Consider the following 18,984-nt stretch of genomic DNA (forward strand, 5'->3'; position numbering starts at 1 on the left):
TCAAATAACATATATATTATTTATGTAAAAATTTCATTTAATTTTAACCCAACTCATTTCAATTTTTAAATTTTGGCCCCTAATTCCTAACTCAAACAAAATAAAACTCACCCCCTATTTTTGACTCCTCTCTAGCTTCTTTTGCCTTCTCTGAGGCTTAAGTCATCGCTTCCAATCCGATAAAGGGCGTTTTCATTTTCCACAAAAGTCCGTCCCAATAATTGTTTTGAGTCACAAGCATTGGCGGAGTCAGAATTTCAATAAGGGGGTTCAAAATCTGAAAAAGTAAACACACAAACTAATCGAAGGAGGTCAAAATCTATTATATATACCTAAAAAATAATTTTAACCATGTATAAATAGTAATATTTTTCGCCAAAAGAAGTTCGGACAAACTCCAAACAATAAGCTGGCTCCGCCCCTGGTCATGAGGTCTCCTGACTCACTCTCAGTGACTCAATCGCGACAGGCCGATTAGCACCTGGTAATTGTTCGCTAGTATAGTGATTAGCACTTTCTAAGCTTCATATATAAAATTATAATCATTTAAATAGATATAACATTTATTTTAACATCAATTATTATTTTTAAATAGTTCTATTCTTCTTATATATAATTTTATTAATTGACACGTGACATACATATAAAACATGTATGCTAAGCTAGTTTTTTATGTACGTGCCAACTAAATGGAAATGAGGAAAATAATTAACACCGCATAATCGTAGTTTAGGAGATAATTTAATACTCACATAATTTAATAGTATGTATTACACCTTATCTTAGTAGGTCCAATCATGCCACCACATTTGAAGAGGAGTCCTAAAATAACGATAAAATTATGATAAGGCAATGAGAAAATTATCTTCATATAATAATGAGAAAAGATATAAAGTAACATTTGAAGTTATTTTGAATTTTCAAAAAGACACATTAACTATGTAGGCGTTCAATTACCCCTCTAAACAATTTTAAAGTGATACTATTACATTATTTTTTCGGTCAATCTCAGATTTTAAAAAGTAAATGTTATCACACACTAATCATTATGTGACACGTGTTAATTTAATTTAAAATATATATTTTTTCATTTTAAATTTTTTGTTTACCTTTTTTTTGTCTCTTACTTTTACTTATTTTATTTTAATTTCATCTTACATTTCAATTCACCTTCCATCCCACCCCACCCACCCCCCACTTTCAAGCTAACCTCCTTCCTCCATTTCTTTCTTCTTCTTGCTCTTTCATCTCTCTCCACCCTCGTCAAGCTGTGTCTCTTCCCATTCTTTTTTTTTTTCTTCTTCTTCCGTCAAATTCCATTCTTTTAGTGATTTTTTTCTTTAAAAAATTACATTATTTTCTATACTTTGTTGAGTTAGTGATAACAAAACTAATTATTTTTCTAAAAAAATTTAAAATTTTGAAAGTATCATCAATTAATTTATCTTCTTTTCATATAACTTCAAAATTAAAAAAATAAAATTGAAAGAATAAATGAATTCCCAAAAATTGAAAGAGCTTGATGAAATCCGGATAATAAAGTTAAATGATACATCCTAATCATCTTGAAAAATCTAATGGGTTCATCAAATTGTTCGAATTTTTAAAAAAAATAGATAAAGGTTTAAAAATTAAAGAGACTTAAACTAATATTGACATTGAAAGTGAAGAGTTTTAATGGAGATGACAATGAATTTTTGAACAAGAAAGAAGAAGAAAAAAAGAGAAAAAAATAACAAAGATAAAAAGTTAAAATAATAAGAAAAACAAGAAATTATATTTTATAACAAAATACCTATAAAATAAAGTTATATTTATTATTTTAGGTTGCTCACGCTCTTTAAAGAGTGTGCATACACTCTCTATGTCAAGTAGACGAAAAATGATATAATAATATCAGTTCAAAATTATTTAGGAGATAATAAGGCATCCACATAGTTAAGGTATCTTTTTGAAAATTCGAAATAACTTTAGGTGTCATTTTATATCTTTTTTCTATAATAAATGGATCTAAAGTTTGAATCGTGAATTAGTTATTAATATTTATATTAGTGTAGATATTCTACATCAGACAAAATTATGAAATGTGATGCTTCACTGAATTTTGAGTGAACAAAGAATGCTTATTCATACATTGAACCGCTCTTTTATATGTCACCATATAAAGAAATCATCATACAAGCAAATCTCTTCGGGGATGATTTTTTATATTATATGTTAATATTACCATATTATAATTATTTATTTATATTTAACAAGTTAACAACAATAACTAGCTTTATATTAGTAGGATCTTTGTATTTTATAATAACCTTATCAAATATTAATTATTTTAGTTTACTGTATTCTCACTTTTATTGCTAGTCATTTATTTTCATAATAAATAAAATAATAAATGCTTTATTGTTATAAAACCATATATAGAAATAGTATAGGTTAACATTTTGATCAAAGAATTTGAATTTTTATATATTACAATATTTTTTGTCAATTGGTAGTTAAAATAATTTACATTGAAAGATCCGCGCATAATTGAATTTCATTAGACAAAAATTATTGATGCATTATCCTTCTTTACTTTTGAATTATTGAAACATAAATACTTTTTAAGATTTTAAATTTTAATAATTTTGTTGTTTTTACAACATTAGAAAATTAGGTTTTCCTTTTTGCATCTTTTTTTTTTTGTTTGTAACATCCAAATAAACGTATATCAATCAGTCTCTATGTAAGTTTAAAAAAATTTCGATACGAACGAGGCATTTATATTGTGGTGTGATGGTACAATTGGCCGGCCATATGTCAACATCACATCTCTCATTCGGCAAGGCCTAATAATTATATGCTCCAAATATTATCTTTTTTTGTGTATATATATACATATAACTTAGCGTACATTAAAGGAAAACATACTCAAAACTACTATATTTTTCACTCAACAAACATGTTTGGAACAATTTCTGAAGAGATTGAAGTTCATGTGCCAGCAAATGAAGCTTGGAAAATCTATGGCACTATTCAACTAGCACATATTGTTGTTAAAGAGCTTCCGAATATCATTCATAAGGTCGATATACTCGAAGGTGATGGTGGTGTTGGATCAGTCCTCAAAGTAACATTTCCACCAGGAACACCACTTTTGACATCTCACAAAGAGAAATTTGTTGTTATTGATAATGATAAGAGGGTGAAAATAGCTCAAGTGGTGGAAGGTGGACTTCTTGATCTTGGATTTACACTTTATAAGGTTAAGTTTGAAGTCATAGAGAAAGGTAAAGAAACATGTATCACAAAATCAACAATTGAGTATGAAGTCAAGGAAGAAGCAATAGCTAATGCCTCATTTGTTAGTATCCAACCCTTTGTGGCCATAATGAATTTGGTTGCAAAGTATCTAACTCAAGGCAAAGATGGTCAAGCTTCCGCCTGATTGAGAGGCAGATCCAAGATTCAAAAGACTGTGATGAACATGAATGTGATCTTATTATAAATTCGAGAAAAAATCATATATACCCACAAAACTCGTCCTTGATCTGACTCTAAGTCTGACTTTTGTGAAGAGTTGGTCAATGGTTCAAGCTTTGTTTGTATTTCAATGAAATGGAATTGGGCAATAAACATATTAGGTGAATTTTGTTTATTATTGATGCTACTATGATTTCTAGTATTTTGACAAGTTTGTGTTTCTTTCTATTCAGGGGATTGGTCAAGTACAATGTATTATGCAACACAATTGGTTTCATATTTAATTTATGTGTGTAGATTGTGTTAATCTATAGGAAGAACATACTCAAATGGTTAAATCATAAGATTCGATTATCAGATGGTTAAATAGGGAAAAAGGTGAGTACAATAGCTTATGAACGATCAATACGCAATAATTTTAAATCTCATAAGGATTTAAATTTCACTCTACTAAATAGTCGATATCGAAATGGTGTAGATGAGAAAGATGTTTGTGCACTCTTATCTTTCTTCTCATCTTCTATTTACTGAACTCAAATACCATGGAGGATTTGCCTCGAGTGAAATCCAATTCAATAACAATGGGAAATCCATTTTTAAAACCATCCAATTTATTAAAGTCCACTGATCTGACTAATCTCAATTCACACTGAATAGACCTAATATGAGGAAGTAAAGCGCCTATGTACCAAAATGATCTCTATTCATAGGATTCGAACCCAACTGGTTAAGGATACAAGAATCTCAACCATCCCAATAAACCTTTGGTGGTGAATCCATTTCTCAATTATGATCTTCTTGAAGCCCTTTTCATTTCACCAATCTAGACACAAGCCTAAAGCTATATGCTTAATTCTAACTTAGTTTGCTACTTTCTTCTTCATTGATAAAAGTTAAAGAAAAACCATGATTTATCCCTATATTCCTCATTGATAAGATCTAAAAGAAGGGGGCCTTAGCCTTTATCAAAGACCATTCTCTTTCCCTATATTCTTCATTGATAAGATCTAAAAGTAAGGGGGCCTAGCCTTTCCCCAAACCATTCTTTGTCCCTATATTCTTCATTGACAAGATATAAAAGTAAGAGGGGAGGGGAGGGGGGAGGGGGGAGGGGTTGGCCTTTTACCAAAACCACTCCTTTTCCCTATATTATTCTTGATTGATAAGATCTAAAATGCCTTAGCATGTGTGAATTAGGCACAAACAAAAGCATGGTAAATAAGGGATGGATGATGAAGTGGTCCAGTATCTGCCAAATTTCGAACCGTGTGTCACTGACACTCCGAGGATCTTTCAAGTATCAAAAAAGGAGATAGCAGGGCCATTTTTCCACCAAGTTCTAACCATATCGCTAACACTTGACAATCTCTCGATTATCAAAAAAGAAGGGGAGCACTGGGCAGGAGCTTGCTGAATGGTTCATAGATTTTCTTCAAGGTATATTACACAAATGATATCACAAAAGTTGTATGCATGTAACTTAAATCCATTTACTAATTACACCAATCTTTTAAAGGCACATACTGGAAGAGTACCATCAATGATTCTGACCTAAAGCTTAACTGAATAAAAGTATTTCCAGTCATACTTTCCCTTCCACTCACATAGTCATACACTTCATCCAGAGGTCATGTAAATGATAGCAAAATCCTGTCAAAGAAGGTGGTTAACCATGTTATATAATAGCCATGACATGTTCTATCTGCAAAGGTAGCAAAACTTTTAAGGGGTGATTTGGTTATACTTCTTGCAAAAACGAGAAGAGAACACTTTATTTGGAATTTTATGAAGATGGAGTTGGAAAACAAGTTCGGAGCACTATCCCAAATTTGGAATCCAAATCCAAGTTGGATTTGAAAATTATATAACCGAACACTGATTTTGAAATGAAGTGAAATTATTACAGAAAATAAGTGAATAATTCTCAAGGCATAAATCATCTTTACGTTATAATTCTCACATAACTAGAAAGTGGACCAAACGGACACTTAGCACTTTCTGTGTGGAAGGAGAAGATTATACCACAAGCACAAAAGAACAAATCCTTATCCATTTATTCAGGAAAGAGAGGGGGACAGAGAGAGAAAAAAGTTTGAGGGAGCAGTAAACAAACCTTGGACTTAATTTGTGGTGGGAAGATATACTCTTATGGTGTCTTTCATGGCCAGTTTCCTCCTACACGTAGGACATTTTCCCTGAGCAGCAATGGATGCTTTTATGCACGCCTTGCAGAAAATGTGACCACATTTCGTTGACATCTCGTCAACTAATGGACCCATGCACACTGGACAGCTGAATGTAGGCTCTTTTGGTGGTGCTGGTATTGCACTTCTTAGATCAACTCTCTGGCATGGGGAACAAAATTAATTAGAATAACGTTTTGAAACTTGAGATGGTAGATCTATAAAACATATTCTTTTAAAAAAACAACAAGATATAGTACATGGACTGTACCTTTGGGCAACTATGTCCTTCTAGGTCTATGTAAATATCACCATTGTTTGTTGCTTGATTTGTAGAGACTCTTCTACGCCTGTTGCGACTGTTACCCCTAGACGCACGGTCCTCTGCAATAGCCATGCTCCAACCAAAATCAATCACAAAGGGTAATGGAAGAAATAAATCAAGCCAAGCTTTCCATGCAAATGGACTAACCCAAAAGTACATCAGGTCAAACACTTTTGATGCAAAATTAATTAGAACACCATGCATGCCATAGCTCAAATTCCTTGTGTATATTTTGTTATCTACACACTCCTCCCAACCACAAGAGGATTAGAAAAAAAAAATACTCTAAAGAAAGTTCAGTTGATACTGGCGAAGTATTATGTCACTTTAAGATTCATTTTAATCCTGATTTTTCCTGTATCATTATCCTGATCTGCATTTATCTAACGACAAAAAGAAGAATTAATAAAATCCTCCATTCCATCAGAACAGACACTCCTTGAGTGCACAAATTTCGTACATTGAATTGGTATCCTCAAGGAAAGAGACGATTATCATAGGTCCAGGAAAGATCATCTTGCTCCACCCATAAAGAGAATACTATAATTACAATCTCATATCTACTTAACCATTAAAGAAGAAAAGGAGAGGTTACTCTAAGCAATTCTAGTCAGATAATTCCTATCTAGAGCAAATAAAAAAGTTTTATAGCTCTTGATTGGGAAAAAAAAATTTTTATAGCTAAACATGAACAAACAACCTGCAGGTGTAACAGGCTTAAGAGAAGAATAGATTACCAGAATCCACATCAAGCACAATAACCCGTCCTTGATTCCTTCTGGAGTTGTTCTTAGCCTAATGAAAAATGAGAAGATATCTAACATATTAGACTTGATGTGAAACATCAGCCATTATCACATACATGATGTGCCACTACACAATCTTAACGAAGGAAAATAGAATAGTATGGGAAGGTACATACTGCTGCAAACGCCCTAGGGGATGATATAATCACATCATCATCAAGTGCCTCAACATCAATTGCTCCAGCTGTCAAAGAGGCACCTCTTAGTCCTTGTGGTGTATCCCCAGGCACAACATGAATAGGATCTCCTTCCTGATCTCTGTTCTCAGTTGGCGGTGCAACATTTAGATCCACATTTAGCAAAGTATTTCTTCTCGACTGGGACCTTGTACGCCTAATTGGTTGTGAGCTACTATCTTGGGAACTCATGCTTTGCTCAGTCGTGATCTCAAGGGGTTAACTTCGACAGTATGATTCCTAAGATGTCAAGTGAAACTATATATCAAGAACAGGGAAAGACAGATAAATTTGAAGTTATGCTAGGGTTTATTTTCATCATAATTTGTTATCTCATAATGCAAGGGGCAACAAGAACTAGCAGTAATTCAAGTATCTTAAATTTACTAATTACACTTCTGCAGTAACTCTTAACGATGACTTTTAACATACACCACGGCGAGAAGCAGAAATGAATAGACTTGCAAACTGCAAGTTGTATGCTTTCATGTATTTTAGCTAAGTAGAAGTTAAATCGGGCTGCAATCAACGGAAAGGAAAGCATGGACATCGAAAGTTTGATACCAACGTTAGAGTATCTCTAGAACCTTTCACACTCCATCTGCCAACCTTAGTCAAGCTCTACAGCTTAATACTAAGCTCAGTACAACAGAATCAAATAGCTTCTTTTTATATAACTTTGAGTTTGAAAAGTTATCCGGCTTAACCATAGCCCATTCAAGTTCCAAATTTGAATCTTACACATAGTTAAAGAAGACCCAGACCACAAAATTAACTTCCACATTGTAACCTCAAACCTTGTTATGTCCTCTTTACTTCTGTATTTTCCTTTAAACTGATTTTGATGTGTGTTACTCAAGCTGAGGATTTTTCGGAAACAGCCTCTCTACCTCCACAAGATATGGGTAAGGTCTATGTACACTCTACCCTCCCCAAACCCCACTTATGGGACTACACTGGGTTTGTTGTTGTTGTTGTTGTTGTTGTTGTTGTTATATTGTAACCTCAAAACCAATATCAACAGTGTGAAAGCAGGAAGAGGACCCTCACTTCAAATCAAACTGTTCAAACAAAAACGCAGCAATTTGGAAAAATTTACCAGAAACCACACAACTTAAATATAGTGGGTTGACTATATAAATGCAGTGTATCCATTACACTCCATTCGTCCTTATTCAGAGGATTCAACACAATTTGACAAAATTTTAGTTTGAATATTAAATCTACAGAAACTCTCATTTACTTTGTGATGCTCGAAAGAAACCACACAACTTATATCAACTCAACACACTTCAATCCCAAACTAGTGTGTTGGCTATATAAATTCAGTGTATCCGTTCGACTGTTCCACTCTATTTCATTTTTTTGATAATCATAGAGTCTAGACCAGCTTGCACGCACATTCAATTACTTCCATAGGATACCTATCAACTCCCACCTGCATCAGGTACCAGGTACACAATTTGACTGTTTCTAGACTTAATGTCAAATCTATCGAAACCTTCATTTATTTTATGATGCTCGAAAAGAAACAACACAACTTAAATCAACTCAACCCGCTTCAATCCCAAACTAGTGTGTTCGCTATATAAATTCAACATATCCATTCCACTCTATTTTTTTTTTAATAATCCTAGTGCCCAAGCCAAATTGCATCTACCTCGATTAATTCCACAAGATACCTATCAACTCCCACCAGCAACACGTACACAATTTGACCATTTTTAGCCGAATGTCTAATCTACAGAACCCCCCCCCCCCAGTTTAAGCTGCTCGAAAGTAAACCTAGCCACACATGACTGAACTGTAGAAACAACAACCAGTCCGCTATCTATCTATTCATACTTAATAACAACAATTTCAGTATATACATAACAAACAATGGAAGCAAAAAATTGAATTTTTCATCACAACACAAACATATACACGAAAATTTTGCAGATCACAACACAAGACTGTAAAATAAATCGATTAAACATTTAAAAAAAAACGAAGAACACAAGACAAGTGAATCGATAATTTCAAAGGAATTAAAGGATCCAAATGAGAATCGAACCTGAACTTGTTCAAAACTCCAAAAAATTTCAACAACACAAAAGACATAAATTAGGGTTTTAGAGAGAGAGAGAGAGAGGGGGAGAGAGAGTGAATTTGAAATTCAGATACTGTCAAACACAAACTTTGTTACAAATAAGGGAATACCATTTTTAATTGCACCGTTTGCGGGCGGGCGGGCGAGCAGAATATAATTTATAAGATATTATGATTCGAAAATATGTTTTTGTTTATTTAGATTTGGTATATTCTTTAGAAAAATAATGATAAATATGTATATTTTATTATATTAATTATATTAATTGATGTATAGTATTAATTCTTGAAAAATAATTTAGAAATAAGTAATTAAATAGAATGTATTAATAATGTGTGTATTAGTTATACTTGCATTAAATATAGATAGAATTTTTTTATGTATTGTTTGGCTTGGTGTTTAAAAATTGTATGCATAGCATAAAAATATTAATTTACAAAAATACTCTCCACAATTATGGTGGAAAAGATATAAAAAGGGTTTCAAGGGACTTTAACTATGTTAATGAATGTATTAAATCTTTTATCTTACTAATACCTAGAAATTCATGGTATTAATAAATAGGAATACATATCTTAATACGCAATAGAGTGTATATATAGGTTGAAAAAGTGTACCAAATAAGGTACTATACATAGAGTTAATGCATGCATATTTCTCCTAATACACTCTATTAAGTAGTCGTTTGACCATATGATGTCACACTGATTTCATCTCATGATATATCATGAAATGAACTTCCAAATTCTACAAAAATCATGATTTGAGAATTTTTCAAATCATGATATGAGTTTTTTCAAATACAAGAATTGACCCACAAATTTATATATTTTTTTTAAAATCCACATTTAATCTATATATCTACTAGCCAGTTGTTTTATATGTAAATAAAATTTATAATTTATATCATTACTTTTTAAACCATTTGTATCTCATATAACGATTATTTTCTCTAATATAAAACTATTTTTACTTCAAATCAATTCTTAATTTACTATTTATATTCACCAAATTCCTTATTTTTTATCAAATTTATTACTACTTCATTTAGAGCAATGTTTAATAATAATAAAAAATTCATCATTATATTGAGTAGACAAGACTAATTATTATGATATTAATTGCAAAAATAATTTCCTTAGCTACTAACAAGTTGAACACTATAACTTATGTTCAATTTATTTATTTTATTGAATTAAGGTTTGATGAATAAATATTGTATTTTTTAGAATAACTTTGTGATAATGTATAATGTGATTTTATAAACTTTTGTTTATTTGTTAAGATTGTATAAACAATTGGGACAAATTTGATAGTTTTATATTATAGAGTGTTTATGTTTATGAGAAAACATACAACATAAAAAGTCATGTCCAAACAAAACTTCAACTTCATCTCATAATTTCATAGCATGATTATATATATGTTTCAAATCATGATTTCATATTACATGGCCAAAATCCAAATGGGTTCTAAGACTCCTTACTCTCTTTGCGTCAACTTATGTGATGTAGTGTAATGGATGAGAGTTTTTTAAAATATGAAATTTTTTTTTACAATATTCTAAAATTACCCTTAACATAAATTATTTTTTAAATAGAAAAGTGTATACTTATGTACTTTTTTTGCCAAATATATGGGATCTAATATAGGTAAAATATTGACAGAATCATTAAATATTTATCAAATAAAAAAATATGTCATTTATATAAATTAAAACAAAAGGAACATTCGTTTTTAAGGGTGGTACATATCCAAAATGTTAGATTTGTTTTGTGATTCGTACTGATTTTTTAAAGCATGTAAAATCAATTTCTTAAATCATCTTAATTACATCGATTTCTCTTCAATATCAGTACGATTCGGTTGATTTTTAATTTTTTTACTTTTAAAATATCACTTAAAATATACTACTATTAAAATATACTTTTTACAAATATGTTCTTGATGAACCACTTTAATTCTCCACCAAGAAGACACGAATGTTAAACTTTGTTGCCGTATGTGTTGATTTTTTTAATAAAGAAACTAAGAAAATAACAGAGAAAGACTTTGAGAAAAAAAATACTACAATATTATCAAAGGGGATTATTTTATTAATAATCCAGAGACTTGCATTTCTAGATATAATTCCTAACTAAAAATAGAAAAATAAAATACTAACTTATCAGTTTAATTCAAATAACAAATAAAAAGAACTAACTCCTAAATATAAGTCAAATATGACTCTAATAACATAATTTAAAAACCCTAAAAATAGCTAACTGTTTTATTTCTGCAATACCTGAGACATATTTTCAACACTCCTTCTTGGATCAGGAATTGTAAATTGTAGTCTCATCTGAAATTGACCTTGTGAACAAATCTGCTAATTCATCATTTGTCTTGCAAGGCTTGTGTGCATCTTTTGTTGGATTAAATGAGGAGCTCTTACCTCTCATTTTAACTTGTAAAATCTCTTGCTTAGTAGAATCAAAGATTCGACAATATTTATCTCCAAATAATAATTTAAATCCTTTTTCTATTAACTGACCAATACTAAACAAACTTTTATCAATATCAGGCACATAAAGAACATCTGAAATTATTTTTGTACTTGAATTTGTTTTAATTGAAACAAACCATTTTCCTTTTGCAGGATTACAATTTACAATCACCATTCCCAATTCTGACTTTCTTATTTTCCATAGGAATGAACTCTTTAAAAAGATTTCTTTCATATGTCATGTGGTTTGTACAACCACTATCAATCATCCAAAAATCAGATTCTTTGGTTGAAAAACAAGTTGCCACAAATAAGTGGTCTTCTTCTTCAGTAGTGGCTTGAGCAATTGTTTCATCTTTTTAAAATTTGCTTTTGCAAATCATAGCTTTATGACCAAGTTGTTTGCAGTTCTTGCATTGTGCATTTGGTCTTTTTCAACATTTATATGAAGGATGTCCATTTTTTTCATAATGCTGACAAGGTGGGTAATTTTTCAAAAAATTACCCTTGCTATGAGTTTTGTGGCTGGCTACTAATGTTCCTTCAACCATGCCATCTTGCGTCATAAGTCTCCTTTGTTCCTAAGCCTGCAAAGAATTTAACAATTCTGCCAAGGTAATTTTGGACAGATCTTGTGTGTTTTCCAAGGTAGTTATACATGCTTCATATCTTTCGGGCACTGTAACAAGAACTTTTTCAACAATTCTTGTATATTTGAATTCAGTGCCTAGTAATCTTACCTTGTTGACAATACCAAGCAATCTGTCAGAGTATTCCTTGATTGTTGTTTCTGACTCTTTCATTCTCTGCAATTCAAATTCCCTCATTAAATTTAATACCTTCATTCCTCGTATTCTTTCATCTACAACATATTCTTTCTTCAGATAATTCCAAATATCTTTTGGTGATGTGAGAGTCATAATTTTCTTGAAAACAGTTATCGAAACATCAGCAAACAAAGTTGTTTTTGCCTTCGACTTAATGGTTTTCTTTTCCTTGTGACTTTTGATCTGGGCCACAATGGGATTATTTGGCAGCGGATTAATTTCATAATCCTCTTCCACGGCTTCCCAAAGATCAAGAGCCTCCAAGTAAGTTTCCATTTTCACAACCCATAGTTGATAATTCTCACCATAAAAAATAAGAGGAGTCATTCGTGAAAAACTATTTTCGAAATTCATTTTTCTACTCACAGGTCCCTCAAGAAGAAGGCTCTAGATACCAATTGTTGGTTTTTTTAATAAAGAAATTAAGAAAATAACAGAGAAAGACTTTGAGAGAAAAAATAATGCAGTATTATCAAAGGGAATTATTTTATTAATAATCAGAGACTTGCATTTATAGATATAATTCCTAACTAAAAATAGAAAAATAAGATACTAACTTATCAGTTTAATTCAAATAACAAATAAAAAGAAATAACTCCTAAATATAAGTCAAATAGGACTCTAAAAACATAATTTAAAAACCCTAAAAATAGCTAATAACTGTTTTATTTCTGCAATATCCTGAGACATATTTTCAACAGTTTGTTTGATCTTAAACATTTAATAGGAGTGTTTGCATAAGTTTTGTTGTATTGTTTGATAGAGTATCTATGACATTGTCTTTTAATTATAAACCTAATTAAGTAAAAGCTAATTATAAAACAAAGAGCCAAAGTCGTCTGAATATTTTTTGATTGATATAGCAAAATATTGTTATAAGAAATAGTAATATAACATAACATGATAATTATTTTTTAAAAAAAACTTTATTATTATAGTAAAATATTATTATAAAGGATGACTATTACAGAGGAGTGTATGAAGATTATTTTTCTACATTTTGATTATATTTATGAAACACATTCTAAGGGTGGAGTAGGATATCTAATCATATCATCACAATAATCATAAGTTTTATAATTGACTCTATATTCATCATATAATTTTCTTTGTGAAGAACTCAACCTCCAATAATTTCTTTGGTTCCACCAATAACCTTGTGAATTGCAATTATTAGTATTTGAGTTAATTATTGGGCACCCACCAATTTTGAAATCTTGAAAATAAGCTTTGAAAGGTGCAAAAGACCAATTGGTCTTTGTTAATCCTCCATCTGTTGCCCAACCATCTCCATCCCATATTGTGGCTAGTAATTGCATTGGTTGTTTTGGATATCCAACTCCAATATTTTCATTGTTTTTGAACACCCTAATTGGAATATTGTCCACATAAAACCTGAAAATATTCAAGAAAACAAAATACAAAAGGATTTAATTTATATGCACTGATAATGTAAATACATTTTACACAACTATTACAATTAAGTTGATTGTGTCGGGGCTAACTTATGTGTGTCTTGTGTAATGTTACTGGATATATATGTTATCTTTCACCAATTACTGATCACCAATATAAATATTGAGTAACTGTGTCTGTCTAGATTTAGGAATGTAGCAAGATTGAAATTGACGATAAGAAATAATTAGTGTGTTTGGTATTAAAAAAAAATATTACTAATAAAAAAAGAGAGGTGGTGTTGATAAGCACTTTTTATTGAAAAAATTAAAATATCCTTAAAGCTATTTATATAGAAAATATATATTAAAAAAAAATAAGATTTATATAAAAAAGGAATGAGAGATGGAAACAGAATAAGATATGATGAAAATTTAAAAGATTTAGAAAGAGTATTTCGGGCATTACAAAAGATATTAAGGATTTAATTATAGAAAACTTGATCAAATCGAAAGTACTCATAAGTTGTAAGGTTACTTAGTTTAAGAATAATTAACCTATGATTAATTTTGGCTTATAAAGCACTTCTAATATTATTATCAGATGTGCCCAATAAGCCAAAAAGTGTTCATAAGGTAATTTTCACCCGTTTTTATATAAGCTTAGTCAAACATCTTCTAAAATTGATCGACAACACATGTTATAACAATGTTATAACAACATGGTAAAGAAGATTCAACTCAAATGAACAACATATATAAATCAAGTCTGTTATGGTGGAGTGGTAAGTATTCCTTCATTTTTAACAAAAGATCTCGGGTATGAGTCCTTCTAGGTATGAAGTCACTTTTATTAGGGACCACTTCACCTCTCAATGTGAGACTTTCTGACTCAAATTTAAATTTAATCAAGCCTTAACTTTGAATACCAGACACTAGGTGAAAAATAATATATTTTTTTAAAAGAAAACATATATAGTGTCACACCTCCTATATATCATTAACAAGTCATGAAAGATATAACGAATATACCATGTCTCCGCATTGGATCAAGAATATAGGGATCAGAAGAATCAAAAACCGCTAATTCATACCGATGTAAAAACATGCATTATATAACATAAATTGTACATAATTATCTTACACTATTTGATGTTCATTCCACATGATTTTATAATTGTGAAATTCTGCAGTTGGATCAAACCAAAGATGCACCCTTTGTTCTCTATTTCCACCACCATTTACAAACACATTTGTTTGCAAGCTATACGGTTTGCCTTCTCTATTGCCCAAAAATTCAAAATCTATTTCATCATTATTGTATGTATTTGAATGTAGCTGCAAAAAACATATGAAATTAATTCGTAAATATTTAATTTATAACTTGAATTTAACTTTATATACATTGATAACGTAAATTATGTTACACTATCAGCGTATTTTAATATGTCATAGTATGTGCTATGTACACTTATTTATGGACGGTTATTTGTCGGTTGCTTTTAGGGTATGTTTGATATGAATTTAAAAAATTAATGAAAAATAATTAGTTATCTTACTTATTCTGTGTTTGACAATTACATAAAAATATTGTTTCAAAAATATTTACACAAAATTAATTGAAGATAATAGTATTTTACTTACATAAAAAGCAATAACAACTCCTGCTGAGTCTCTGTTTGGTAGTTTTATTTTCATGTGAAAGAAGCCTGAACCATAATTCTCCTTAGATCCAATGCCAGATCCTATAAATAATTCAACAAATTAATTAATACTATTTATAATTTACTAAATTAATCAAGCTATAAAAAAAAATCTCCTATATACGATTCGAAACGTGTTCTTTTTTACTGCTTAAACTTGTAAACATTTGGTTGATGCAAGGTGTAAGAAAATCCCATTTAGTTAGACAAACACTACAAAAACAAAAGGAGTTAGCGTCAAAAAGGATTCTATCACTAAATCAATTTAACGATGAATTATCAAAAAATTATGTTATCAAGAGGAGTTTTAGTAACTAATATTGTAGCTAATTTCTATATTTTTTTTGTAGTGAAATAATTATTGTTGCTACTAGTGCCAAAAACAACAAAATAAATACTTCCTTCGTTTCACTTTAATATTTGACACTATTTCCTTCTTAATGTGTTTCGATAATAATAATACACATTTCAATATTTTCTTAATGATATGCTTATAGCCAAATACAGTACATGTTATGACATGTTTCAAGCTATAAGTTTAAAAAATTATTATAATAATCACATAAATATCCTAACACATTTAAAGAAGTGGAGTCAGAATTTCAATTTTGTATGTTCTGAATTTTAAAACAAACTTTTTAAATTTATTTTGTATACATATTTAATGTATTTGCTAATACAAATACAATATTTGAGTAAAAGCTACATGGTTGTTGTATTCGGACTTCAAACTCCGCCCTTGCATTTTATGATATATAAATTTCAAAAGTTTTTTTTTTCATTCTTAAACTCACATATCCAAACTATGACAAATAAATCGAAACATATGGAGCTAACACATAATAACAAAAAAAATACCAGAAGATTGGTCCATTGAAATCTGAAGTTCTCTTCCTTGGTTGAAGGATACAACTTGTTGATTCCCAAATATAATATTATAATTGACATCATAGGGTATATCTTTGGCTAAAGCTCTAAGTAGGAAAAGACCAAATAAACATACAAGTTTTATATAAAAATACATATTTTGCAACAATTAAAATAGAAAATAAAATAAAATTATATATGGTTGATGTAAAATATTCATAGTTGTTAAAGGAGAGAATTCTTGTTGGTTTTAATGAAGATGTTTAAAAAGCTTGTACTAGAGGGATATATATATTGGTTTTTTTGGGGGGAGGTGGGGGGGGGGGGGGGGGGNGGGGGGGCTAGGAAAAGGGTGTGTTTGGTAATGGAGAATTTTTCAATTTTTCTATATTCGATCAATTGGTTATTATTTTTTTCAAGAAAAACAAGTTCTTTAAAATGAGGGCAATAATTTCCTCAATGTAAACAAGAAAATGATCTTAAGCAGCAATTAAGTAACGGCAATAGCTTAATCATCGCTAAATATGTATTTTTAGAGGCAATTAGCACTCTTTGTATATGTTCATAAAGTCTATAGCGACATTGGATCCAAGGACAATTAACTAATGTTGATAAGGTTTTAGCGCTCTTTGTTAATTCAGAAAAAAAAAAAACATTTTTCTTCGTACCAAACACACCCTAATACTTCACCCAAAATAAAGAAGAAAAAAATGGTAAAGAAGGAAAATATGGGTTTGTGTTGTGTGGTCGAAACCCTTTCCTTCAAGTCATATATAAACCCTAATTGGGCATATTATTTACATCAATATTGGAAATAAATTTCAAACACATTATGAATAAAGAAAATTGAACCAAATAACTTGATTGATACGCAAAATCAATAAATAAATAAATTTTAAATAATGAATGTAAATATTATAGTATAATGTATTGTAGTAATTATAAGTTAGTTATCGTTTTTATTATATTACATATTAACGTTTGTCATTAAAAAGAAAGTTGATCAATGTTGAATTGATTGTAACTAAAATATGTTATAGGCAAATTTATTTTTATAGTTTATATATAAATTCCTACAAGGACTTTAAATTAATATAATAATAATTTTATATTAACAATTAGTTATTTATAGACTATGAATTTCTTAATATATATACATACAATCTCAATAAAAGTTATGTATCGAGATTTCCAAGAATTAGTGCTCTAAATCAAAATTCATCATTGATATAATTACTTTTTTTTCTTTCTTAATTTTTTTTCTATATTATTTTTATCAAATATAATAATACTTTTTTTATCCTATATATGTAACAAACGGGTAAGTATATACAATTTTTTTGTATTTATACATTTAGAAATTTTTCAGAACTTCGTTTATATATTTCGCTTGTCAATATATAAACATGATAATTCATTATAATTTTTTCACAAATCGTAATACAAATAGCTAGGATAAGAATATACAACACGAATCCCATTTTATGTCAAACCCCATTTTATGCTCATTCTATAAAAAAAATTAGTAGGTGCACCAATACTATGTATTCATTAACTTCAATTTTTACTAGTTACATTTTTTGCTCCAATTAACAAACAAGAAGAAATGCAAAACAAATAAAAATGAAAATAAATAACAACACATGCATAGCTAAATGAAAATTTGCTCAATGTTGAATGAAGTGATTAGAAAATGTCAAGAATTTCCAATATGAAATTGTTGCAAAGTGGGCAATTAGCTCCTTCAACCCAAAGTTCCCTTGAACATAACCTGCAAAATGAATGTCCACAAGGTACAAATGCTGCACCTTTATGTCTAACTTGACAAACACAACAATTATTTAAGTTATCTCCACCAACATCACCACCACCATCGTCCTCATCCTCCTCGTCCTCGTCCTCGTCCTCTCCCATCATGTATGATGAACCTTCTGACTCCGCTAATAATGCCATCAATGACATTCTAACCGGTTCCTCTCCTTCTTTTGTTTCCGCGCTCTCTTCTTCATTTTCTTCTTCTTCTTCTTTTGACTCGTCCTCTTCACATTCACCATCCGTCCCCGATCTTCTCATTGACATGGAAGGGTCAAATTTCGTGCTAGGGCTCCCTCTTTGAGCTTTACTTGCATTTCTATTCAACGTTCTATTCCTTGACCCGAATTCATTACCTATGTCATCAGGGTACGTGGCATCTTTCGATGAAGGAAATCGGGCTGAAAGCCTTCGATTTATTGATCTATTATTACCTTGATTAATTGGAATGTCAGAAGTTGGAACATGAGTTGTGGTAATCGAATCCATTTAGCTTTTCACTAAAGAATATTTTGAAATTGATGTTCCTGCTATTGTTGTTGTTATTGTTCTCTTCGACTCTGAGAAATCTTGGGAGTTCAAAATATTGACTAAATTGTCACTAGTACTCTTGCCACCAACAATAACACATCCACAATTTTGTAGGGAATTCCTACAAAATACAAATAAGATGAGAAATTTCGCGTAGAATTCAAAAACCTAATACTAATTGAAGTTTTAAAAAATAACATAGTGAATTTTCTTAGGCAATGGCAGATCTAGTGCGATGAACATTATATATATCAAAATTTTGAAAGGATTAGGTCGTAATTCGTAATGAGATTTAAAAAATTGGGGACATAATTCACC

The 18,984-nt window shown here is 30.2% G+C and overlaps 5 protein-coding genes across 8 annotated transcripts in view; 2 read left to right on the forward strand and 3 right to left on the reverse strand.

The window, feature by feature from the left end:
• Window positions 1-3,465, forward strand: part of LOC125874165 (norbelladine synthase-like) — a 38,865-nt gene extending 35,400 nt beyond the window's left edge. Inside the window, exon 2 of the mRNA XM_049555004.1 lies at window positions 3,213-3,465. Coding sequence (XP_049410961.1) covers window positions 3,213-3,430 — 218 coding nt within the window. The 3' untranslated portion in view covers window positions 3,431-3,465. The remainder of the gene's footprint in view (window positions 1-3,212) is intronic.
• LOC125874168 (cytochrome b5-like) overlaps window positions 1-18,984 on the forward strand; it is a 116,943-nt gene that overhangs the window by 68,636 nt on the left and 29,323 nt on the right. The window lies entirely within an intron of this gene.
• Window positions 4,873-9,129, reverse strand: LOC125874151 (uncharacterized). Its single transcript, XM_049554990.1, has 6 exons — window positions 9,012-9,129; window positions 6,896-7,195; window positions 6,711-6,768; window positions 5,920-6,032; window positions 5,579-5,810; window positions 4,873-5,115 (listed from the first exon to the last, which is right to left on the reverse strand). Exons 2-5 carry the CDS (start codon window positions 7,145-7,147, stop codon window positions 5,586-5,588), a joined length of 648 nt encoding a protein of 215 aa, XP_049410947.1. The 5' UTR covers window positions 7,148-7,195; window positions 9,012-9,129; the 3' UTR covers window positions 4,873-5,115; window positions 5,579-5,585.
• LOC125874143 (xyloglucan endotransglucosylase/hydrolase protein 2-like) lies at window positions 13,370-16,499 on the reverse strand. The gene is made up of 4 exons (XM_049554981.1): window positions 16,315-16,499; window positions 15,398-15,498; window positions 14,898-15,091; window positions 13,370-13,754 (listed from the first exon to the last, which is right to left on the reverse strand). Exons 1-4 carry the CDS (start codon window positions 16,478-16,480, stop codon window positions 13,370-13,372), a joined length of 846 nt encoding a protein of 281 aa, XP_049410938.1. The 5' UTR covers window positions 16,481-16,499.
• Window positions 18,007-18,624, reverse strand: LOC125874155 (uncharacterized). Its single transcript, XM_049554995.1, has one exon. The coding sequence runs from the start codon at window positions 18,622-18,624 to the stop codon at window positions 18,010-18,012; it is 615 nt and encodes a 204-aa protein (XP_049410952.1). The 3' UTR covers window positions 18,007-18,009.

Source organism: Solanum stenotomum, chromosome 8 (genome assembly GCF_019186545.1).
Source record: "Solanum stenotomum isolate F172 chromosome 8, ASM1918654v1, whole genome shotgun sequence".
NCBI lineage: Eukaryota > Viridiplantae > Streptophyta > Magnoliopsida > Solanales > Solanaceae > Solanum > Solanum stenotomum.